A 26,729-nucleotide genomic window follows, 5' to 3' on the forward strand; every position below is an offset into this window, starting at 1 on the left:
AGGCATCTTTCTTTCTTTTCCTTCATTCATTCTTTCCTTTTCTTCATTTACTTCTTTCTCTCCTTTTCTTTATTTACTAGATTCCTCCCTTCATTTTCTTCATTATCCTCCTTCCTTTTCTTCATTTACGTTCTTCATTCATTTTCTTCATTTACTTGCTCCCTTTTCGTCATTTACTTCCTTCCTTTTCTTCATTTAATTTCCTTTCTTCATTTACTTCTTTCATTTCCTTAATTTCCTTCCTTCCTTTTCATTTACTTCCTTTTCTTCATTACTGTCTTTTTCTTCATTTACTTCCTTCTTTTTCTTCATTTAAATCCTTCATTTTCTTAATTTTCTTCATTCCTTTTCATCATTTACTTCCTTCCTTCCTTCATGTTCTTTATTTACTACCTTAATTTTCTTTTTCCTTCCTTCATTTTCCTCATGTATTTCCTTTTCTTCTTTTATTTCCTTCTTTCCTTTTCTTTATTGATTAACTTCCTTTTCTTCATTGAATTCATTCTATTCTTTTACTTCCTTTTCTTCATTTACTTCCTCCCTCCATTGTTTACTTCCTTTTCTTCATTTCCTTCCTTCCTTTTCTTCATTTATTTACTTCCCTTTCTTCATTTTCTTTGTTTACTTCCTTTTCTTCATTTCCTTACTTCCTTTTCTTCATTTCCTTACTTCCTTTTCTGTCAAATGGGGCTCATTGTTGGCCATGACAAGGTGCATAGAAACAGTGGCATATCCTGAATGATGTTATTATTCTGTTTGCAAATGAATTACATGGGAACGATTGCTCCTTGACTTTAACCCCAATTTATCCCTTCATCGTGCGCTCATATCTTTCCTGGAAATAGGTGCCGGGGCCTCCAACTCCCCCCACACCAGCCCCTTTCTCTTTTCACCTTTTAAATACCGGGTCTGAAAGTGCCTACCGGTGATAATTGGACTCTGAGCAGAGGCTGTTTCATTGTTATTGGCGCTTAGAATGCCGGTTATTTTCGCTTCCCGCCAGGCTAATACATTTGGTGGATACATTCCAGGGTCTTGCCTAATCCATAACCTGCCGTTAAATCCGGAGAGGGAAGGAAATGATAATGATGACTGACCGTTTTTAGCATTAAAATTGCACCAAAATTAGCAAAATGGACTGATAAAGGGGGGCCTGTTAGAAGATTTCCCCTTTAATCGTTAGTAAAAGGGGGCACTATTGCCATTGCTTTAACTCTCTGTGGTCTTGGTGTTCTTGCGGTGGGGCACCGTATGCTAGAAGACCCCACCCAATGAAAACAATACAGTTTAAGTTACTTTTACTCTCGGGTCATGGTTTATTGGGTGACGGAGGTTTTAATTAGTTGGTGTGGGACTCACAGTATTGGCTCCCCAGCACAAAGCCCGTAGTGACACCCTGGCACCCGTGTTAGAACTCGGAGCAGCACCTTATTACACACGACAGCGTAGGCACAACATTATTATTGCCGAGTTCCTATAAACCAAAAACAGATCAGCGGGGGGGGGGGGGTGATATATACTGACACATCTGCCGGCCCCATGTCCCGACTTTGTTGCCAAGAGGGGCGGATTGTTTGAGCAGCTCGTTCCTATTAATTGTGGAATTATTAAAGGAAAATATTATATAGGAGGCTGCATTTAATTTTAATAAAGTTTTTATTTTTCTCATGACCTGAGAGTATCTCATTCCCCGGTTTTTTTTTAATGATCCCAGTTTGGTCATAATCATTGAGATCTTGCATCGCCTTTATTGACTTGTGTACATTCTATAGTGTTCTAATATATCCCATTTATGATTCAAAACACTGTTGTTGCAGAATATGAAGGTTGGAAGGAGATATCAGACACCACAAAATCCCATTTTCTGCCTCAAGTTGAATATTTCACGTATAGGTTATGGTGGGGGGGGACCCATTAATGTGCTGGCTCATTGTTTAATTCAATAACCCCACAAGCGTCACTATCTCTCTTGTGCTTAAGAGTCTTTAACGAACCATCTCCCGATGTCATTAAGCTGAAAAAAAAAATCAGAAGTGCTAATTAAAATACCAATGTCCTATTTCTCCTTCCATCACTCACCAGCGCTGAGCCTGGATCTGTTTATTTACCCAAACCTTTCTTTGCCTTCGACTTAGTGGCCAGAAAATCAGCTATCTGACTAATTGTTGTATAACTGTTGCATAATGAGTCTGCAGTAACTCATGCAATCAGGTTGTAGCCTGTCCCTATATATATTAGGTGCCTATCTCGTACTACCAATCCTTATTTCTGTAGGGAAATGAGAGAGAGCAGACAGTAACCCTTCCAACACTTTCCTCTTGTCTCTATATATTAGGTACCTATCTAGTGTTACCAATCCCTATTTCTGTAGGGAAATGAGAGAGAGCAGACAGTAACCCTTTCAACACTTTCCTCTTGTCTCTATATATTAGGTACCTATCTAGTGTTACCAATCCCTATTTCTGTAGGGAAATGAGAGAGAGCAGACAGTAACCCTTCCAACACTTTCCTCTTGTCTCTATATATTAGGTACCTATCTAGTGTTACCAATCCCTATTTCTGTAGGGAAATGAGAGAGAGCAGACAGTAACCCTTCCAACACTAAGGAGTTTAAAACCTAAATCTCTTGACTCTGGATGAGTCTTGGCTCTCAGCTGGGAGAACGTGTTTGAGACACTTCACATTGGTCAAGCTGATAGAAATGGCGTGGCTGGTGCCCCCTGCTCTGTAACAACCTTCTCCCCATTTGTGTGTGATCCGATTGGTTCCCATTGTGTTGTCGCTGCGTGGAGCATGTGCTTGATTGTCCGCTCGCCAGTGATTGTCAGACGCAGCTGTTTGGGGGCGCGATACGAGAATGTCTCCTGGTAGTCGTGAAATAAGAGAAGTGCGTCGTGAACTGTGATGTGACATTAATACCCTGTCTGTGGGAAGAGGGAACCTTACCTCTCCTAGCAGGTGTGAATATAAAGCACCGGCATCTTTTATTTATTTGCGTCCTCGCATTCGCCGCCGCTGTGTGAGAACAAGTTAAAGGGATTCTTTCAGCAGGATAAAAAGTGTAGTCAGATAGTAAATAGGCTCGGGTCTAATGCCGTGTAATTTGGGGCTAATGTTACTGCTGGATCTCCAAAGTACTGGTCTCAAAGGCTGACTCTCTATTGTGGTAGTTTTAAAGAGGTCATATGTTCTATGACTAAGGGGCAGATTTATCAAGGGTCAAATTTCAAATTTGGTCAAATTTCAAATTTGAAAAACTTTGAAATTTGAATTCAAAAACACCAACCGAAATGAAATCAAAGTTATTTTTTTGGCCAAATAGGTCAGTTTTCGATCGAATAGGAATCGAAGTAATAGCGCATTTGAATCGTACAATTCAAAGTTTTTCCCCAAAAAAACCTTTGATTTTTTAAAAGTCCACCAATTGACTCCAAATGCTTGATAAAGGGAGCAACCCCGAAATGTTGCATGCTGCAATAAACACTTAGCAAGGTATAACCTGCTTGCATTACCTGTGTGCCGGTGAATTCTTGTTGCCATTCGTTCTAGGAGGTCCCCCATAGGCTAGAAAAAAAAGCAATTCAGCAGGTTTTAGATGGCGAATGGCCGAAGTCGAATTTTAAAAGTAACAACATTTTCAGCCGAATCCAAATTAGGGGTGGGAAGGGGAAAACATTTTTTACTTCCTTGTTTTGTGACAAAAAGTCATGAGATTTCCCTCCCGAGCCGCTAATTTGCATATGCAAATTTGGATTCGGTTCGACCAAACAGAAGAATTCAACCGAATCCCGCTAAAACAGAGTCCTGTGTGGAACCAATTTCTAAGACCCGACCTGACCCGCAGTCCACGACCCAAACCGCAACCCGCATGTTTAGCCACTTTGATCTGCTACCAGTCCCGGACCCGCAACTGCCGACCACCATCAAACAGGAAGTGTTGGTGCTGCAAACCAGAAGTGACGTCATCAAAAGTGGGTGGGACAGAGGCAAGTTTCGTAAAACTTTAACAGGAGCAAAATATAGACAATATTACATAAGATATTTAGATGAGACCCACGACCCGCAGACACGTGGCTATACCCGCATCAGAAAATCCTCCCCTCATTCCGCGCAGGTTGCCTGCTTTTTTTGCAGGTAACCCACAGGTACCCGACCCGCTGCAGGACTCTACTACAGGCTTTACAGCACTGCTGCCTGGAGATGTCTGGGGCTGCTTTATGATAGGACAGTGGCACAGAGCTAAAGCAGGGCAATCAGTAGTGGTTTCCAGTCTTGGTATCAATGTCTGACACACACCAAGTGTTTCAGCAGCAAGGAACTGGCCTACTGATTGTAGCAATTATATTCGCTTTAAGATATCCACCAGCTATAACTGAGCCCCCTAAACCAGCATGAACAGTGAAATAGCCAAAAGTGTGTTTTTCTTATTATTATTTGCTGATTATACAGATATATCCCATAAAATAAAATCTATTAGTGGAACAGACCAGGTAGACGCAGTAATCTGCTGCAAAAGATGCCTTTTTATTTCACACTACATGTTTCGAGCAAAAATGCCCTTTGTAGATATATGTCAATAATATCTTGCTTTCTGCCCCCCAGGTTTCTCTTTGTGCAGACTCCAGGCCTCGGCTTGGATTTCCCAACCACAATCATGGAGCCGAGCAGTTGGAGCGGCAGCGATAGTCCTGGCGATGACATTGAGAGGATGAGCGATTCGGCAGATAAACCCATGGACAATGACGCTGAGGGGGTCTGGAGCCCGGACATTGAGCAGAGCTTTCAGGAGGCCCTGGCCATCTATCCCCCCTGCGGTCGGAGGAAAATTATCTTGTCTGATGAAGGCAAAATGTATGGTAAGTCCGTCTAGATGCTGAGTTACCTTGTAATCCATAAGCAGATTCAATTTATCACTGGTTTTGTACATTATGTTCTGGGGGGCTGGTGCAGTGGTGGGCGATAGTGATGTGCGGGCCGACTCGATACCCGCGGGACCCTCGGGTTTACCCGCGGGTCAGACGGGTTCGGGCTGACCTCGCATGCTTCTTCGTGGGTGGGTGTGGGTTGAGATCTTCCCCTGCTCTCCCCGCCATCAAATGCCGGCTTCCAACTTCTGGGTTCGTCTTTAAAAGATGCTGCGCCTGCTCTCCCCGCCCCTTTTGTGATGTCATCGGCGAAGCCGCACGGGTCTATAAAAGCAATCCGGAAGTGCGGGCCAAGGGAGGGCGGGTGCGTGTCGTGGAAATCGACCCGCACATCACTAGTGGGCCAAGCTCAGCCTGCAGGACAGTTAAGTTTCCCATACACAAGCACCTGCCTCCTCTCTTCTATATTTAGACCAGTACTGTGGGGCAGGGGGCGAAACTATTTAAAAAAAAAAAAGCAGGAATCCGGCAGAAAAAGGTTGCAAAGGATATGCCGAGGTCGGCCCAAACCCGCGGGTGTGGGCCAGGCCGCACATCACAAGCAGATAACAGTTGCTGACAGCTTGTTGGTCTGTGTATGGGACCCTCCAATGGGCTTCCCCGACTCGTATCTGGCCTAAAATTGGATATATTGCTGGGGCCACTGTTGCTGGAGCAGTAATGGCAGTTAGGTGCCAATAAAAACTTGAATGGTGCCCTCTGATATTGCCTGGGCCACTGTTACATATATTGCTGGAGCTACTGTTACATATATTGCTGGGGTCACTGTAATACAGTTACATATATTGCTGGGGTCACTGTAATACAGTTACATATATTACTGGGGCACTGTAATATATATTGCTGGGGGTCACTGTGTTATGAAATGTTACACATTACAGAAACATTATGACATTGGGCACATAACTTGCTGCATATCATTGTTCCACCTTTTTTGAGCAACTTCAGCTACACCATGGGATATCAAGAGATTGCTGGGTAAGTGGGTGGAGCTTATAGCAGGTAGTTTATATTAGGGATGCACCGAATCCAGGATTCAGTTCGGGATTCTGCCTTTTTCAGCAGGATTCGGATTCGGCCTAATCTTTCTGCCCGGCCGAACCGAATCGGAATGCTAATTTACATATGCAAATTAGGGGTGGGGAGGGAAATCCCGTGACACTTTGTCACAAAACAAGGAAGTAAAAAATGTTTTCCCATTCCCACCTCTAATTTGCATATGCAAATTAGGATTTGGTTCGGTGTTTGGCCGAATCTTTCACTAAGGATTCGGGGGTTGAATCCAAGATAGTGGATTTGGTGCATCCCTAGTTTATATGGGGGGGGGGGTGTTTATTTTGAGTGCAAAAGGTACTTTGTGTTTTTGGCAGAAGACGGCTGAAAATGAGAACATATGAAGCAATTAAGTGCTTAACACCAAGCTATTGTCTGTAACCTGGCAGGAATACGGGAGCGTGTGTGTAAATGTAAAGTAAATTAAGGGAAAAACTCTGTTCCAATTTTTCTCTTAATTAAAGTGTTTGGAGCTGGAACCTTTTGCACACAGAGAAGAAGATTTCCTTTGCCTGTGTTTCTGCGTAGAACAGCTTGAGTCTGAATGAAGCTGCGGCCGTATGACTGAAGCCAATTTGTGAAACTCTCTAGACCTGTCCTGTTTGATTGCCAACTGACCCAGATTGTGAGGGAGACATTCCTGAGTTTTCTTGCTTCTGCAGAACATTGAGAGGTTCTCTCCAGCATGTGAAGGTTGCTCCTGATTGCTGGCTGCTTAGATGGGCTCGGGATGCTCAGCCTTCAGCTGTTGGTTGAATATTGGGCACAATATTTGTACATTTGTCATTTGGGGGCTCTTTTGCCCTCAAGCACCTCTGTAGCTGTTGGCCGAGGCCGATGACCACTCTACCTGAGCCTGAAATCAGCACTGCTGTGAGCACAGTATTGACTTGACTGTACCCCCCCAACCATTCTCTCCTGCTACAAAACTAGGTGACACTTTACCCCCCCCCTCCCCCATAGTTAACATTGACATAAGAAAATGTTACATTTATGGCATGTGCCAATCAGGATTAGTCTACACTTGCCTAAAGAACTTACAATCTACGTTTCCTTTTCCACTTTTGTTTCCTTATTGCTTTCTCCTCTACCCAGTGTATTTTATTTAAGCTGGCCATAGACGCAAAGATCTGATCGTACGAATCGAGGATTTGTACATTTTTCGGACCGTGTGTGGAGAGTCCTGACATTTTTTGTCTATGGCCAGCTTAAGTCTCTTGTCCCTTTCAGATGAGGATCTCTAGTATTTACCTCTCGTCATCCTCAGATTCTTTCTTTATCAGCTTTTGATTTTCTCAAACTCCTGAGCCCCTGCTTTCTTCTCAAGCTCTTTTATCCATTTTCACCCCCAGCTTTAATCAGCCTCAAGCCTTTTCCCCGGTTAGCCTCCGCTCAACTCTCTCTTCATTAGCCTCAGCCCATCTCCCTCCCATCATCCTTCACTTGTCTCCCTCCCATCATCCTCCGATTGCAACCCTCCCATCATCCTCCTCTTGCCTCCCTCTCATCATCCTCCACTTGCCTCCCTCCCATCACCCTCCGCTTGCCTCCCTCCCATCATGCTTGCCTCCCTCCCATCATGCTTGCCTCCCTCCCATCACGCTTGCCTCCCTCCCATCATCCTTCGATTGCCTCCCTCCCATCATCCTCCGATTGCCTCCCTCCCATCATCCTCTGATTTCCTCCCTCCCATCATCCTCCGCTTGCCTCCCTCCCATCATCCTCCACTTGCCTCCCTCCCATCAGCCTCAGCATGTCTCCCTCCCATAAGCCTTAGCATGTCTCCTTCACATTAGCCTCCGCTCATCTCCCTCCTATAGTGTTTGTTATTAGTTTCACTTCTCATCATCTTAAGCTCAGTTTCAAACTTCATTACCCATTATCAGCCTCATTCTCAGTCTCTTTTTTTCCTGTTACCAACCTGCTGTCTAATGTAAAGGCTGTTCAACTTCAACTATTATCAAACTCAACTTTTAGCCTCTCCTGTCCTTAGCCTCTAGTCTCTGCTCCTACTACAAGCCTCCATTCTTGCAAGTATAAAGCTCATTTCCCTGTTGTCTACCTCCATTCTCCAGTATCTAAAGTTCCTCTCTCCTTATCAGTCTCTTCTTCCCTGTATCCATTATCTCAAGCTCCTCTCTTCATTATCAACTGCTCTCCTCACTTCCTAGATCGTCTCCTCATTAGCAACCTCTGTCGTCAATGACAAGATCTGCCTCCAGTAATAAACTACCTCTGTCTTCAATGCCAAGATCCTTCCTGATTATCATCCATGACTTGGACCAGTAAAGGCTGGCGACTCTAGACCAAGTTAAAAGTTTATTGGCCATATAAGGGGTCCACTAATGGGCATGCCTGTCTGATATCTCCATGGGACCCCATTGTATGATTAGATAATTGGTTTCCAGGCCAACAAATATATCAGACCGATTTGGCCCAGAGCATAGGTTTTGGAGATCTCACCAGTTGAGTGTATTTTGCTATGTATGGTTGGCTTGACTGCACCCCAACCATCCTCATCCTCTCTGGTTCCTCGCTGTACTCACTTGAGTTGTAGCTGGGCTTCATACATTCTGGTGACATTCATGAGGACCACCTGCTCTATGCAGCAGACCTACGCCAGTGTTGGTGTTCTGTAGCTTGTCTTGGCATGAGGTAGCTGTGTTTGTCATGGTTGCGGCGGATTATAACTGCTCTCCATGTGGTCGTTTAATCGCTGGGCCTTTGGGCTCGCGGATACAGATGAGGAAATTCAAGTGCCCCATCCAAATGAGAGCAGAGGCAGATGGCTGCAGTCTCGTTCTGCTCTCCAGCTGAGCTTTGGTGGCCGGTGTTTGGGGCCAGCGCTGCAGAGCAGACAAAATCAACCTTGTATCGCTTTTTCAATCCATTACCACTTGCTGTGCTTAGTGAACTCCTCCGGCCTGCCGGGGGGATGAAAACTGAATTTTAAAGGACAGGTTGTGGCACAATGCCCAAATAAGGAATTATCTGCTCCGCTCTGATCTGCACAAACGTCCCGCAGAAACCTCTTCCCAGTGAAAGAATTGGGGGTATTAAGGAATAATACAGCTCTGTACTGCTTCGGCGCCAGTTAAATAATATTTTGATGCGTTATCCTTTGTTTTTACTGGCTGCTTAATGTGCTCAGCTTTGCAGTGGGGATCCAAGCGCTTCTTACTTCCAAAAATGTAACTATGGCTGTCCAACCTGCGGCTTATCCCTCCAGCTGCTGTTGAATATGAAGGCATGGATGGTCAACCTGAAGCCTCTCACCTATTGTTCTACTATAACCCCCAGAATCCCCAGTTATCTGCTTCTCGAAATTGTAGTTGTCGGCAGTTCAAATGTAAACGAGTCTTTCAGGCCGAGGGCTGCTGTCTGCGGGAATGTGTGCTACAGAAGTGATATTATTACATATTATTCTACCCATTTTCAGCAAGACTCGGATTTGGCCGAATCCTATTTTGCATATGCAAATTAGGGGTGGGGGGGAATCGGGTGACAAAACAAGGAAGTAAAAAATGTTTTCGCCTTCCCACAGCTAATTTGCATATGCAAATTAGGGTTCGGTATTCAGCCTAATCTTTCGCAATGGATTGGATCGGGCGAATCAAAAATAGTGGATTCGGTGCATACCTACTTTGAATTCCAGGCTTGAAAGCAAGTTTTAATTGCATAAAAACTAAGTATAGTGCCAAGTAGGGCCTCTTGTAGGCTGTGAGTCCACATAGGGGCTACCAAATAGCCAATCACAACCCTTATTTGGCACCCCAAGGGACTTTTTCGTGCTTGTGTTTCTCCTCAACTCTTTTTACATTTTAATGTGGCTCATGGGTAAAAAGGTTGTACATGGACCATGCAGGGGTTGAGAGCTGGTGGTGGGCATTATTGCATGTGGGCATGACTTCACTGCATACTGGGGGGAATTTGCTGTCCGCAATGAATTCCCTGTCTTATCCCGGCTGCAGTTCCCTCTCTCAATAACTAACAGTATGAGGCTGGAGAGAAATCTCGCATGCGGTACAAGGGGCAGCAGATGGTGGGGCGGCTGTTTGCAGCTGGGATCCCTCCCGCCCTCGCTGCTCATGGGATGATGTAATGGAAAGAAGGATTTGTTTCCTCCTTTGCTCTGATGTGCCGTCGTGCTCCCAACCTGTCAGCGCGGGGCCCCGGGGCTGTCGAACTCCTCAAGGCCTTCAGCCTGCAGCTGTCATGTGACCCATAGAGCCCAAATGGAATATTGTCTCTGGGGTGGGTTAAAATAGCCGTACTCTCCAGTCAGGTTCTGCAGCTGCTGTTGGCTGAAAGTTTGTAGGCCCGGCAGGACCCAGTTGGCTGGGAGTTGAGAGGGTTAGCAGGTTTTGCCTGGTCTGATTTTTAGTCTCTTAAATCAGGTGTTCAAGCTGCCCTGCAACTCCCATCACCACTGTTACCAACTGCCATCTATGTTGCCCTTGTAAAGGTTGCTGAAGTGCAGCTACTGTGACTCCTCCATATGTTACTAACTGCAACTGCCCTAACTGCAGATCTGCCATATGCATCCAGCTGCCTGTCTTTCTCCATCTGTTCCTGTATATTCATGTTTTCCCTGAAATTGAGACAATCCAGGGGTTTGCAAATACATCTGCTGCTGCTGCTGCACAAATGGAGGACAAGAAGGTCCAATTAAAGGGCTTAGTCATCCCATAAAAGTCTCTCTTTGTAACTCATATGTATATTTTTGGACATTTGGAGAGCCAGGGTTCTCTGCAGATTAGACCAGGGATCCCCAACCTTTTGAACCCTTGAAAACATTCAGAAGTAAAGGAGTCGGGGAGCAACACAAGCATGAAAAATGTTCTTGGGGTGGCAAATAAGGGCTGTGATTGGACATTTGGTAGCCCCTATTTGGATTGTGAACCTACATTGAGGCTCTGTTTGGGAGTACACCTGGATTTAAACAACCAAAACTTGCCTCCAAGCCTAGAATCCAAAAATAAGCACCTGCTTTGAGGCCACTGGGAGCAACATCCAAGGGGTTGGAAAGCAACATGTTGCTCATGAACTTCTGGCTGGGGATCACTGGATTAGACAGTGGTTTAAGCAATAATACCTACTGCAGGAAGTTCACTATCATGTATGTAAGTGATGACCTTTTGTAGTATGTGACTGATATATATACAGTTACACCATCTGTATTTCGATATATTGGCCACACAGTACACACACACAGTATTACCATGGTACTGCTTTGATGACCATTTATAAGAAAAGTTTAGAGTCTAGACCTGCCCTGCCTAGACCAGAACTCGGGACCTTGTGGGAAGCTGACTGGTGCCTCTAGTGGCTGAACCATGGAATTACCTTTTCCCTAGTAATGAAAGAGGAAATTTAAATTTCCAGATTTCTGATTCAATTATAAAATCCATTGTGGTTTTTTTTTGGAAATGTTTTGCCCCTGTCGGCCATGTGTAGCCCTGAAAGACCCGAAGGCAATGAAAAGTAGAAATGGCACTCCCAAATGCCAGATATGGGGTCAGATTGCATGTTTATCCTCCTGTTATTCCAATCACTGTGAGGAGATTTGCAATTGTCTTCCCCCCTCGTTTCGGAGCGACATACACAAGGCTGGCCGCTGTCACCCGATCCAAAAGGCACTGGAACTGGGTAGGGTGCCGTAACCGTAAGCTGATATTTCTAGAGAAAGAAAATCGTGGGCATGTTTATCATAGCTGGAAAGAGGCAGCGGTGAAACGCTTAGACCTTAATAATACTAAATATAAAGGTGATGAGGATTAGAGGTAATGGGAGCTGAGGACAGTTTGTCCGCCTGGGAAATCAGAATGTTTGGATCACGTTGAACAACGAGCTCCTCAGTAAAGATCATCCCCGCGGCCCAGTCCAGTGCTTCGTCTCGGGTGGGGGGAGACACGTGGGAGAATGTAAAGCAATGTTAGCTATTTTAGGAATCGTCTTTGCTCCTTTCATTATAGTCTTTTACTAGATGCCTCTACACCTGTCTATTTTTATATGCAGCAATTTTCAGATTCTCTACCCTACTGAGCTAACAATCTGCATACAGCTGAATGTATGACCTGCATTCTCCCAGATTTGATTTTCGATCTTCGATCCAATGGCCTGCATAGCTGCAATTATGATCCAATCGTTGACAGACTCTAAAGCTGGCAAAAGATGTAAAGATTTTTAAAAGATCTTTTCGTTATCTGGAAACGATCGTTTAAATGTACGATGTGTCCAACTAAAAAGACCATTTCAGCTGATATTGCCAGGAGAACTGAGGGTTGGTGCCTTCTTGGCCCTGCAAACATAGATAGATTGCACTGTGACCGATACATTTTTTTCAACCTGGCCGATCAATTTTCTGACAGATGTTGGCCGATGTTGCACTGAAATCGATCGTTCACCAACGAAAGATCTTTGCGTCTATGGGGACCTTAAAGGTGGGCTGATTTAAACTGCAGACTTGAACCAAGTTGGCAGCTTATTGGCCCATATGTGGAACCAGCAGACGTTCCTGAACGACCAATATCAGGCTGAAAATTGGACAGATATTTATCAAGCAGGTTTAACTTTCCTGTCTGATTGAGGACCACACAAGTGCATTGATGTGGTCTTCAATCTACATAGCTTCAGTTATAATCTGATCATTGACCAGATTCGGATCATCCCAGGATTCATTATGGGGGGTTCCAGCAGTTTATCTGTCTGTTTATAAATAGACGCTAAAGGTGGCCATACATGGGGCAATTACAGCTGTTTGACTTAGAGTCTACAGCTTATTGGCCCATATATGGCACCAGCAAACGGGTCTGAACTACAAGTATTTGGCCGAAAATCGGACAGATATCAATTGACCAGATTTGATTATCCAATCTATTCGAGGACCCAAATGTATCTGGTCTTTGATCCAACGGCCTGCATAACTGCTATTATGATCTGATCGTTGTCTCAAGGGTCAAACAATCGGATCAGCCCAATATTGCCCCCCTCAAGGTTGAGCATATCGGTGAAAGATCTGCTTGTATGTCGACTTTGCCAAACAAGCAGATCTTCCCATGTCTGTCCACCTTTACAGAGCTGCTACTAGGAGACATGAGAAGGCAGAAAATGAAATACATTTCGGTTTGTTTAGCAAAACAATATAAAAACAGCCTGATTTGATGCTGCCCCTCCAAGGAAAAAGAGAGGCCACTTTGCTCGCTTAGGTTGAGAGTTGTTTCCCCGAAGCCATCGCTACCGATGTCATTATCTAGATTGTCGCAGGTTTGTCTTGGGGCGTCCATACTCAGGGCTGATGAGATGTGTATGGTAACATTCATCATGGACTGGGATCGGCAGAGCTCAGGAAGGTTCTGTAATCTGGTTAAAGTTGTTGGATGAGTCCAACAAAGTTGGTAGCCAGTGACTGTAGGGGGTGGAGGTGACATTGACAGATCAATCTCTCATGACTGTAACCCTGGGGCAGGTGCACTCACAAAATGTTCTTGTTCAGTCACATTCCATTCCGTGGGAGTTTACAAGCAACGTTGCTGAGTGTGAAATCAAAGGCTAACGAGTGTCCAGCCACCTCTCGTCGGGGAGCACTAATTGTCACGTTTGTGTATTGCTGGCAAGCCAATGGGTCTCATTACTTAGGAGATGGAAGAAAGTCCCAAGTTGCTGTACAGATAGTGGTGAGGCCTAATAGTTATACAGGTATGAGATCTGTTATCTGGAAACCCATTGTCCAGGAAGCTCCAAATTACAAAGGCCGCCTCCCATAGACTCCATTTTATTAAAATAATCATCATTTTTAAAAGTTATTTCCTTTTTCTCTGTAATAATAAAACAGTACCTTGTACTTGATCCAAACGAAGCTACAATTAATCCTTATTGAAAGCAACACCAGCCTATTTTCTAATAGACTTAAGGTATGAAGATCCAAATTACCGAAAGATCCGTTATCTGGAAAACCTCAGGTCCCGAGCATTTTGGATAACCGGTCCCATACCTGTATATACATAGGGCATAGGGAAATCTATAGGCACCCAATGGCACTACATTCCCTTTAACACAACACTGGGTGGAGGTGTCCTCAGTGCTGGGTAGTTTTGGGGAGAAAAAAGAAAGGTGTTGGATGTGACCAGTAGAGTAGAGTACTGCGCGGGTCCATTTTTTGGAACCCGTCCCCGACCCGTACCTGCAATCTGCAACCCAGACCCGAAACCCGCATTCTTACCCGCTTGGACCTGCTACCCGACCCAAACCGCAAGTACCTTATCCGCAACGAGGACCCACTGGACTGCCCACATGGCCAAGGAATTGGAGAATTTTTTGCCCGAAACCCGACCACTTTGTGGGGATTCCACGTGTATCCAACCTGACGCAGGACTTTAGTGACCGGTCTATACATTAGGAGTGTCCGACCTGTAGTCTCTCAGCTTTTAAGGAGAGAAGGCAAATTATTTTGTCTCATTTGTTCTGGATGTTCCCCAGGCGAATAAGAAAATCTCCGCCACTGGCTACATTTTAGAGGCTTATTAAATAAATTCCCGGACCTGAATTCATATGCAGTAAATTCCATTTAGAACAATTCCGCTTCTTTGAGAGAAGGCAAATTACATGTTGTGACTTCTTTTTAATTCTCTAGGAAGGCTCGATGTTTGTACATTTACAATTCCATTTGCACAACTAAGTTAGCGGCAGCCGTATCTCATTTTCAATTGCAAGCTCCCGCGCCAGCGTCACACGCGTGGTTCCTGTCTAGGCGAAACCGAGGAAGCGGTGAAACATAAGTAAACATTTCATATTCATTATGTAATATTACTCCTCAGGCTCCTCCGCAATGGCACGCATCACTAACTGTATTTGTATGGTATTTACTGTGTCTTTGTATCTGCATTCTCTGCTATTTGTGTGTGTTGGTGTGAAAGATAGTATGTTTTCACTGGTCAGAAAATGTGCTGAAAGCCACATGAATTGTATTTACAGTCGAATTTGGGCAGCTTCTTTTGGGTGAGAACATGATTTGTCTCACTCTCCCTTCCAGTGCAAGTAAGGATAATGAGTTCCTCCTACACCACCGAGCATGCCACCGCTCGCATCATAACAAATACTATAAAATGATTATTTTTTTTATGGATATTGGGTTTGACTTGATTTTTCTTGTAATCCACCTTTCAGTATTTGTCCCATTATAAACATTGAAGGATAAAAGGAAGGGTCCCTGCCAGGGAATCACAATCTCCCATTCCAATCTGACAACACCTTAATCCTATTTGTCCCATTGTGCCGGGCACCATATCTTTATTTCCTGCTCGTGGAGACGGAACGTTGCTGTCTCGCTGATACGATTAAAGAATGTTGCCGGATCAAAATGAATAAACAGCAATGTCGTGTTTCCTAAGGCGCTGTGCGAGGATAAGGTAATATCCCCGGTATTCCAAATATGAGAGATGCTCCGAGATTGCAGGAAACGTTAAGCGATGCCAAACGAGAGTTGCCACTCTCATGGCCCTTAGGCCATTCATCCCTTAGCCGCATGCAGTTAATTAACCTCTGTCTCCACAGCAACTGTCTCATCATCAAGAAAACAGTTGTTTTTTTTTTCTTTTAAATCATTTCTTCTCTTGGCGTGATAACCCAAAAGCCATATGTTGCTTAGTATCCCTCAACAATCCCAATGCTTTTATATTTTATGTTTTGAACAGTGAAATTTTCTTAGGCTCATCACAGCCCTGCAGCTAACAGATTTGTTGAAATGAGAAAAGTGAAAGAAAGAAAGAAAGAAAGAAGAAAATAAAACCACATTATTTGGGTATCCTGTTACCTGACTGCTTACAATTGGGATCAGATAGGATCTGTGCAGCTACTGGGATAGAATGCTCTGTTATACAGATAGCTAGAATCTCAGCTGCCATAAAGCAGGGCAGGACTGCTGCTTCCAATGGGGATCAGATAGGATCTGTGCAGCCACTGGGACAGAATGTTCTGTTATACAGATAGCTAGAATCTCAGCTGCCATAAAGCAGGGCAGGACTGCTGCTTACAATGGGGATCAGATAGGATCTGTGCAGCCACTGGGACAGAATGTTCTGTTATACAGATAGCTAGAATCTCAGCTGCCATAAAGCAGGACAGGACTGCTGCTTACAATGGGGATCAGATAGGATCTGTGCAGCCACTGGGACAGAATGTTCTGTTATACAGAGAGATAGAATCTCAGCTGCCATAAAGCAGGACAGGACTACTGCTTACAATGGGGATCAGATAGGATCTGTGCAGTCACTGGGACAGAATGTTCTGTTATACAGAGAGATAGAATCTCAGCTGCCATAAAGCAGGGCAGGACTGCTGCTTACAATGGGGATCAGATAGGATCTGTGCAGCCACTGGGACAGAATGTTCTGTTATATAGAGAGATAGAATCTCAGCAATAAATCAGGGCAAGACTGCTACGCACAGTGTCAGACTGGCCCACCAGGATACCAGGAAAAATCCCCAGTGGGCCTCTTGCTTCTAACCATTTGGCCTATTTCATGGTCAATCCCTATTTCTTTATGGGAACAAAGAGGCTTAATAATGGAATAATAGAGTATAGTAAGTAGAGAAAAGAGAATAGAATAATAAAGAGGTTGAGTGAGGAGAGGAGGTATAATAGTTTGGAAAGTGGGCCCTTAGCCTCAGGTCTTCTGGTGTGCCCAGTCCAACACTGATTACACATAGGTCTGATTCCCGAGTTGATTAAGCAGTAAGGTACATGCATTGGTGGTGCATTCAGGGCAGAATATATTCGCAGCTCAGCTTTGAGTATCTCACCCTGCAGACTCCCATTTATGGCATGAGCCAGACAGGGAGGAAAGTATTTGGTGACGTCAAGCAGCTACATTGGGTTGAGTTCTGCTCACAGAGCTGTTCATGGTGCTGGCCTGCTGAGTGTCCTGTAATCACATCGTTCACAGTCAAATGGGGGTGACAGCGGCTTCAACCCGCTCGCACCGTCAGACGCTCACTGCTTTATAAGATTAGGTGAAAAATTATCTCGGGTGGAATTAAATTAAACTCTGCAATTCTAAAGCATTACATAAAGATAATGTTGGTTAAATAAGAGTAAGCAGCTTTGAAGTCCTTAAGTTGCTGCCTGTTTTGAACATATTAACATGAAATAGCATTAAAAATTATAAACCAACAGCTGGCGCTTAGAAAACAGATGCATTTGTAATTAAGGCTGGGAAGCTTTCTGTGGCTAAATACGGCTAGTGTTCATACAAGTACATCTTATTAAACTGCTGCAGGGTTGTTCCCTTTGCTTTGCTAATTTGTCTTATCTCAGTCACTGTCAGAAAAGTAGTTAGAATCTCAGCTGCCATAAAGCAAGGCAGAACTGCTGCTTACAATGGGGATCATTCTGTCCTATGCAGACACTAGGACAGAATGTTCTGTTATACAGATAGCTAGAATCTCAGCTGCCATAAAGCAGGACAGGACTGCTGCTTACAATGGGGATCAGATAAGATCTGTGCAGCCACTGGGACAGAATGTTCTGTTATACAGATAGCTAGAATCTCAGCTGCCATAAAGCAGGACAGGACTGTTGTTTACAATGGGGATCAGATAGGATCTGTACAGCCACTGGGACAGAATGCTCTTTTATACAGATAGCTAGAATCTCAGCTGCCATAAAGCAGGACAGGACTGCTGCTTACAATGGGGATCAGATAGGATCTGTGCAGCCACTGGGACAGAATGTTCTGTTATACAGATAGCTAGAATCTCAGCTGCCATAAAGCAGGACAGGACTGCTGCTTACAACGGGGATCAGATAGGATCTGTGCAGCCACTGGGACAGAATGTTCTGTTATACAGATAGCTAGAATCTCAGCTGCCATAAAGCAGGACAGGACTGTTGCTTACAATGGGGATCCGATAGGATCTGTGCAGCGACTGGGATAGAATGCTCTGCCTAAAGGTGGCCATACATGGAGAGATTCGCTCGTTTGGCGATGTCGCCAAACGAGCGGATCTCTCTCCGATATGCCCACCTTGAGGTGGGCAATATTGGGCTGATCCGATCGTGGGCCCTAGGGCCCAACGATCGGATCCTAACGAACATGAACGGGCGGATCGTGGGACCGCATCAACGAACAGATGCGGCCGCGATCTGACGGGATTTTTAGTCCCATCCAATCGAGATCTGGCCGACTTTCGGCCAGATCTCGATCGGGGAAGCCCGTCGGGGGCCAACATACACAGGCCAATAAGCTGCCGACTCGGTCTGTCGGCAGCTTTTATCGGCCCGTGTATGGCCACCTTAAGGCATAGAGGAGGGGCAGGCATATTTGATTGACAGCTGAGATTTTTAAATGAGTTAACAACTATGAATTCTTTAATAAAAAAAAGAATTTGGATTTCATGTTTAATTTGAAAAAGTATTTTATTATACAGCTTTTTATATGTGTGGATGACAGGTCCCCTTTAACTATAATTGCAAGGATTAAGCATAAAAAAATGAGTGCAGTGCATTTCAGGGAAATGGTTCTCAAGTGCTCATTTGCTTTAATTGTGATGCGTTTTGGAAGAGAATCATAAATAGGGAGAAATCTTTTAGCAAATGTCAATGTATAGAAAGTCTGTGTGGCCTATTGTGTCAGCTGCTAAACGAGACCATTTCATGTCAAAGCTATGACCAGTTTTGCGATTGTAATAGATTTAATGGCGACAATAAGCCCTTGTGTTTCTCGAGGTTTACAATCTAGTTCGCTAGTACCCACGCATTGTAATTATTAGGCACAAACAAAGATTCCATTTGTTCGCCGCTGCACAATGTGTGTTCTTTAAATGTCAATAAATTTTTCTTAACTTATAACAAAAAGAATTATGAGGGGGGTATTAGAGTTTCATTTGTGCTGAAATACTTTCCTTTTATTTCGCCGTCGTAAAAGTCTCTGTCTTTTTGTAGCAATCGTTGCTGTCCATCCAACTGTTTATGTTTATTCTTACATTTGGGTGGGAGCTGCTATATTATAAGACTAGTGGTTCCCAAACTGCAGGGGTGTCGAACCCCCACAGGGGGTCCCAGCCTCAAGGCCAGTTAGGGTGAGATTTGGAGAAAAGCTCATTTGTGGGCCTAGATGCTACTTGGAAGGCTAATCTGAAGGTCAGTTAATTTGGGCTGAACATTTATGCACTGTCCTAGATATCCTTGGGTCCATGACTGATACAACTATCCCTTCATGTGTCTCTAAGTATTGCTTTTGTCCAAATATCTAAACCACAAAGGGAGGGTTTAGTTTGTTGTTTCTCCATAGAAGTGTAAATATTACTGGGAGCTGCCATATTGTTTCAAATATGTATTTGTATTTTAGATGCTGTCTGGAAAACAATATGGCGCTCACTCCCGTTTATAAATTGTCTGTGCTTAAAAAAAAAAAGAGGGAACAGCCATCATTGACCATATCCAACATTTGAAAAATACATATTCCTGTAAATTAAATATGACATTTGTTGTGAACCCCTAATTTTATTTTCTTTCTGCCATCTATGTATCCCTCACTTTTTACCTCCTTTGTTAAAGACCCTGTAATGACAGGCCCCATGCCTTGGGTAGTTATAAGTGGATGGACTTGGCCTTATAATTTGTAAACACTGACAGTTGCACTTCTCATGTGACTGGCTCTCCCCTAACCAGATTCACTTGTGCTGCTATTCTGCATCAGCTGCCTATTGTTCTTTTAAGGGGTGTGGGATCTCTTATCCAGAATGCATAGGAGATTTCCAGATTAGGGACATTTCTGTAACGTGCAGCACCGTGCACATTACAGAAATGTGTAGAACCCAATAGGAATGTTTTTGCCATTAATAATTGCTTTCGTAATAATAGGTCGCTTACCTGTATATGTATATTTTGAACAAAAAAAAAATATTTCTCAAACTTCAGCTTGAAGCATAATCAGCTTTTTGGGGCCCACCCACTGTGAGTATTAGACTTACTGTGCTTGGCAATCCTGTTTGGTGACATTCGGCCGAGCCCGCGAAGGAGCAGCAGCCGCAAGGCGTTCTTGAGTCCTCGTCGTTATCTATTTTAATAATCAAGTTATTTTGTATTTTTGAAGACTTGTTTCCCCGGGTTTATTTGTACCATGTTCCTGATCGAGCCAGAGTTCTGCAGCTTCAGATCTGTAAAACAAGAGCATCGCTGTGAGTGAATTTACCCATAGCTTTCCCTTGTATCTCAGCAAGTGGCAGCTCCCATTGTTAAATTATAATAATAATTATAGATAAAGGAACTCTCCCTTAGCAGGGTAACTGGTGTCTTTACTTGTTACTTGCAGTCAGCAGTGCATGCACCCCCCAATTTAAGTAAACAGAAATTGCCTACAAGCATGGGTCGTGTCAAGTTCAAGAACACACTGCACTTTCCCATTTTTTCCCATTCGCTTTGAATGGGGGGCAGTTTTTAGCGTTTTGTTCACCCCCCCCACAGAACCATCATCCATAGCGTCATAATATTGCTGGGGTGTTTCTCTCCAGACCCAGAAAATGGAGGCCGATTGGACACACAAAAGCAAGAAGATCTTGCCTAGAATAATCATGTGACAACTGCCCTTTTCAGAGCATGACAACCATTATTTAGAGCATTATTAGTTATCCCTTAAAGACTACATATTTTGAAGGTGAAAGTGTTTGTCCTTTTGTACATTCCTCGGGAGCTGGAGGCAACTCAGGTGCCTGCAGAGTTAATGCTCCAATCGAACTGTGGGGTAGAAACCATCGCAACTAAGTAAATAATTACTTGATTTCATTTGATGGTTGTGGATATCCCTTGTATTCATTGCAACCTGTCCAACCTGCTTCTCCACAGGGGCGGAAAAACGAGATGTTGCCGCTGACACGTCACAGGGTGTAATTGTATCTGTCAGCTTTGTGTCTGCCCTCTAATAACTGTATCGGGATTATTAGGGAATTCTATTTTTCCTTTTACGTAGATGGCGATATAAATATGATTTTTCAGTTATAAATGCACCTCCGCTCTCTAAAGCAGGTTTAAATAAAATATTTGGTTCTAAAAAAAACAAAAGGAATTCAATGATAACTCAGCAAGTCCTGATACTATAAATTTAGTTCTACTGGATATGCCATGACCTGGATGAATGAAAACCTTCATAGACACCTACAAAGGAAGTTATGTTTTGGGCACTTTGTATGCTGTGAGGTAATGGTAGGATATTACCCAGAATCCCTGGCTGTGAGGGAAGAGCTGGGTGCCGTGTGATTATGGGGTAAAATGGGATATTACCCAGAATCCCTGGCTGTGAGGGAAGAGCTGGGTGCTGTGTGATTATGGGGTAAAATGGAATATTACCCAGAATCCCTGGCTGTGAGGGAAGCGCTGGGTGCCGTGTGATTATGAGGTAAAATGGGATATTACCCAGAATCCCTGGCTGTGAGGGAAGAGCTGGGTGCCGTGTGATTATGGGGTAAAATGGGATATTACCCAGAATCCCTGGCTGTGAGGGAAGAGCTGGGTGCTGTGTGATTATGGGGTAAAATGGGATATTACCCAGAATCCCTGGCTGTGAGGGAAGAGCTGGGTGCTGTGTGATTATGGGGTAAAATGGGATATTACCCAGAATCCCTGGCTGTGAGGGAAGAGCTGGGTGCTGTGTGATTATGGGGTAAAATGGGATATTACCCAGAATCCCTGGCTGTGAGGGAAGAGCTGGGTGCTGTGTGATTATGGGGTAAAATGGGATATTACCCAGAATCCCTGGCTGTGAGGGAAGAGCTGGTGCCGTGTGATTATGAGGTAAAATGGGATATTACCCAGAATCCCTGGCTGTGAGGGAAGAGCTGGGTGCTGTGTGATTATGAGGTAAAATGGGATATTACCCAGAATCCCTGGCTGTGAGGGAAGAGCTGGGTGCCGTGTGATTATGAGGTAAAATGGGATATTACCCAGAATCCCTGGCTGTGAGGGAAGAGCTGGTGCCGTGTGATTATGGGGTAAAATGGGATATTACCCAGAATCCCTGGCTGTGAGGGAAGAGCTGGGTGCTGTGTGATTATGGGGTAAAATGGGATATTACCCAGAATCCCTGGCTGTGAGGGAAGAGCTGGGTGCTGTGTGATTATGGGGTAAAATGGGATATTACCCAGAATCCCTGTGGGGGGGCTGGTGCTGTGATTATGGGTAAAATGGGATTACAGAATCCCTGGCTGGGGAGAGCTGTGGCCGTGTGATTATGAGGTAAAATGGGATATTACCCAGAATCCCTGGCTGTGAGGGAAGAGCTGGGTGCCGTGTGATTATGAGGTAAAATGGGATATTACCCAGAATCCCTGGCTGTGAGGGAAGAGCTGGGTGCTGTGTGATTATGACGAAAATGGAATATTACCCAGAATCCCTGGCACAGTAGGAAGTAAATACTTGGCAGATAGTGTACAGATAATATTTGCATTCCAGTATGGTATTCCAGTGGTTGGTAAGACCCATATATTATGGGATATATACTGTGTAGGTAAAGCCATAGGTAACTGTTTTGTTTCTACAGAATTTCCATAGAAACGACAAAGTTCTAATCTGTTTACGTTACGCACTGCTGACTCGGCTTAAGAAAACAGACAAAGTAGGCAAATTCTTTCTGGAAATGGCTGCACTCACAAATACAATGTTATTATACCGGGGGGGGGCAGCGTCCCTAGTAGACACAATTTTCACCCATTTATAGTTTTTCCTTAGAATTCCCTGAACTCGCCAGACTTCCTGTCAAGGAATCGCTTGTTTATTTACTCGCCGTTTCCAGCTTTCAAACCATATTATTGGCCATCGTGCGCCTGGACAAATCGTCGCTCCAGCTAAAGCTGCAAGTCTTTCATTTTCTGATTATAATATGGCGGCTGCTGGAAAATGTAAAAATCAGCTTTCCATTTTGGAATTTCAGCAGCTAATCTGGTTGTTCCCACCAGAATGAAAGTTGAGTAGGTCAGGGCTGAATTGTGGTAAAATATTAAAAACCTACCAATTGGACTAAAACTTAGGGGCAGATTCACTAAGCTCGAGTGAAGGATTCGAATGAAAAATACTTCGAATTTCGAAGTATTTTTTGGGTACTTCGACCATCGAATTGGTTAAATTCGTTCGAATTCGATCGAAGTCGAACGAAATCGAACGAATCGAACGAAAAATCGTTCGACTATTCGACCATTCGATAGTCAAAGTACTTGCCCTTTAAAAAAACCTTCGACCCCCTACTTCGGCAGCTAAAAGCTACAGAAGTCAATGTTAGCCTATGGGGAAGGTCCCCATAGGCTTGCTAACCTTTTTTTGATCGAAGGATTTTCGTTCGATCGTTGGATTAAAATCTTCGAATCGTTCGATTCGAAGGATTTAATCGTTCGATCGAACGAAAAATCCTTCGATCGTTCGATCGAAGGATTAGCGCTAAATCCTTCGACTTCGATATCGAAGTCGAAGGATTTCAATTCGAGGGTCGAATTTTCGAAGTATTTTTTACTTCGAAATTCGACCCTTAGTGAATCTGCCCCTAAGTGTTTAGTTCTAAAGTTCTAAGACTCTGAGTCCTCCAGGGTTTTTTGACTTGCAAAAAGTTATTTATAAAGCCCCTTCTATGGGCAGCATTTTTTTAAATGAGAGACCCCATTCTTTCAGAAAAATGGCAGTATGTATTAGCGATACCTCCTGTATCAGTCATTATCTACGTGGAATATGCATGTCTGATGTTTACACCCTCCTACTGCTTTATAAATAAATGCCATTTAAAGGCATATTACAAAGCTTGCTTTAATATGTGGAAGGCTTGTTTCTTGATATAAGCATGGCGAGTGATGTTACAGGGTGCTGCCCGTAGTTCAGAAGGTCCTTTATCATGCGGTGTTTAGTAAAAAAAAAAGCCACATACCAGGAAGTAGGAAATACAAAATGAATATATATATATATCAGCCTAAGGGAAAAATGTTGCAAATAGATATTTTGACTTGCTCCATGTTTATTTTAGTAGAAGACCAGCTAGTGTGATGATGCTGTCACAGAAGATAATGTTATTTCTCCTACCACACACCCAGGCCCGGACTGGCAATCTGTGGGTTCTGGCAAATGCCAGAGGGGCTGCTGTAAGTTGCTATAGACAGTCACTATATATTGGGCTGGTGGGAGGCTGTTTGGGCTGCTGTGTGGCCTGTTTGGGCCTCTGTGTACCTGAAATGCAGGGCCTGTTTTCAATCTCAGTCCAGGCCTGCACACACCTGTAGTTCACCAATCCTGCAACTAGTGGTGCGTCTATTCCGTAGACCCGGCCGGGTCCCCTAGCAACGTATATGTATAGAAAGACGGATCGGCACACACTACTCCCCGACTGCATCAATCAGAATGTGTGCGGATCCGTCTTTCTATACATATACATCACAGAAGATAAGACATAAGTTTGCAGAAGGAATGGTCTGAATCTGCCTTTAAACTGTAGGGATGCACCGAATTGGGGTTTGGGTTTCCTTCATGAAGGATTCGGCCAAATACCGAACTGAATCCGAATCCTAATTTGCATATGCAAATTAGAGACAGGAAGGGAAAAGTAGAAAAAAACACTTCTACTTTATTGTTTTGTGACAAAAAGTTATGTGATTTCCGTTCCTGACCCTAATTTGCATATGCAAATTCGGATTTAGTTTAGGTTCGGCCAGGCTGAATCGTGCTGAAAAAGTTTGATTCCTGGATTCGTGCATCCCTAGAAAATTGATATACTTTCAGATTAGTCTCTTGATATTTATTTTTACTTTTGAATCCTATTTAAAGGATTCCTTTCACTTCAATTAAATCTTTTCGTTTATGTTAAACTTTACCTTTAACGACGTTATCCAAATGTGCACGTCATTTTTGCATATTTTACTATATTTGGGAGTCCGTTTCCCTTTAACAACGGGCCTAAAGATGGATGGAAAATGATCTAAATATGATGGTATTTCTTTAACTCGGCTCAATGTTTCTTAGGCCAGAGTCTCAGCGCTGCATTCTTGCTCCATATAAATCAGCTTTAAATGCATGTAAGGGGAACATGCATTAACGGAGCAAGACTTGGCTGCACGCTGAGAAACAATATTGAGTTTTTCAGAACAAATGTTGCATTAAGGGATTTTTAGCTGTGATGAGAGCAAGAGTATATTACTGGGTACTTAAAGGCTCAGAGCAGAATCCATTGTGTTGCACCCTAAGGATGTCACAATGGTGCGTTTAGCAAATTGTTTTCTTTCCCCTTTTGTGCTCCTGTGCAAGTGTTTAACTCAACTGGCGCCGAATGTCGAGGCATTTTTCTAATATGGAGAACACCGAAAAACAGAGCAAGCTTCTTAATAAGACATTTCACTTGGGAGTTTCATATTGTAGAAGATTTTGTTAAATCTATCATTTTGCAAAATAATATTGATTAAATGGAACATTGTCCTGTTTGTGAGAAGGCTTTACTTTCCCTATTTTACTAAAATCACGGCTTTTTAACCATCCATAGGGTCCCTATGTTGTTTATGTTGGGTCACCATGGTCTCCCTGAATACTATAAAAAATGTCAATTAAACAAAGGTCCATAACTGGTTTAAAGTCACAAAATTGATTCTCTTTAATTGGGCCCCCGCAAAAAGGATTAAAGGGGATCACATCTAAAATCCTTAAAAAACATCAGCCTTTAATATTGAGCAAAATGAGAAGGATGTAGTTGCTGAGGTGGACTGAATTGTTCTTTTATGTAAATTTGCATGGTTTACATATGGGGAGAAGGTGCCATATTGATTTCCTTAGACAATACAGTATGAGGGTATAGCTTATTGTGTGCCCAGAACATTCCTTCTCTGTATATTTGTATTTATACATATGGGAGGAGGGAGGTGCCATATTGATTTCCTTAGACAATACAGTATGAGGGTATAGCTTATTGTGTGCCCAGAACATTCCTTCTCTGTATATTTGTATTTATACATATGGGAGGAGGGAGGTGCCATATTGATTGCCTTAGACAGTACAGTATGAGGGTATAGCTTATTGTGTGCCCAGAACATTCCTTCTCTGTATATTTGTATTTATACATATGGGAGGAGGAGGTGCCATATTGATTCCCTTAGACAGTACAGTATAGGGTATAGCTTATTGTGTGCCCAGAACATTCCTTCTCTGTATATTTGTATTTATACATATGGGAGGAGGGAGGTGCCATATTGATTGCCTTAGACAGTACAGTATGAGGGTATAGCTTATTGTGTGCCCAGAACATTCCTTCTCTGTATATTTGTATTTATACATATGGGAGGAGGAGGTGCCATATTGATTCCCTTAGACAGTACAGTATGAGGGTATAGCTAATTGTGTGCCCAGAACATTCCTTCTCTGTATATTTGTATTTATACATATGGGAGGAGGAGGTGCCATATTGATTCCCTTAGACAGTACAGTATGAGGGTATAGCTTATTGTGCGCCCAGAACATTCCTTCTCTGTATATTTGTATTTATACATATGGGAGGAGGAGGTGCCATGTTGATTCCCTTAGACAGTACAGTATGAGGGTATAGCTTATTGTGTGCCCAGAACATTCCTTCTCTGTATATTTGTGTATATATATATATATATATATATATATATATATATATATATATATATATATATATATATATATATAGATAGATATACACACACACACAAATATGAATTATCCATATAAATATTATGATATTTTTTCACTGTAATGAGCTGTTGTGCACCCACAGTTGG

At 43.3% G+C, this 26,729-nt stretch overlaps 1 protein-coding gene across 7 annotated transcripts in view; it reads left to right on the forward strand.

Moving 5' to 3' along the window:
• Nucleotides 1-26,729, forward strand: part of tead1.L (TEA domain family member 1 (SV40 transcriptional enhancer factor) L homeolog) — a 107,072-nt gene that overhangs the window by 34,123 nt on the left and 46,220 nt on the right. For all 7 annotated transcript variants that reach the window (XM_041589736.1, XM_041589737.1, XM_041589738.1 and 4 more), the window contains exon 3: nt 4,603-4,856. In XM_041589736.1, coding sequence (XP_041445670.1) covers nt 4,655-4,856 — 202 coding nt within the window. In that variant the 5' untranslated portion in view covers nt 4,603-4,654. The remainder of the gene's footprint in view (nt 1-4,602; nt 4,857-26,729) is intronic.

Source organism: Xenopus laevis, chromosome 4L (assembly GCF_017654675.1).
Source record: "Xenopus laevis strain J_2021 chromosome 4L, Xenopus_laevis_v10.1, whole genome shotgun sequence".
Classification (NCBI taxonomy): domain Eukaryota; kingdom Metazoa; phylum Chordata; class Amphibia; order Anura; family Pipidae; genus Xenopus; species Xenopus laevis.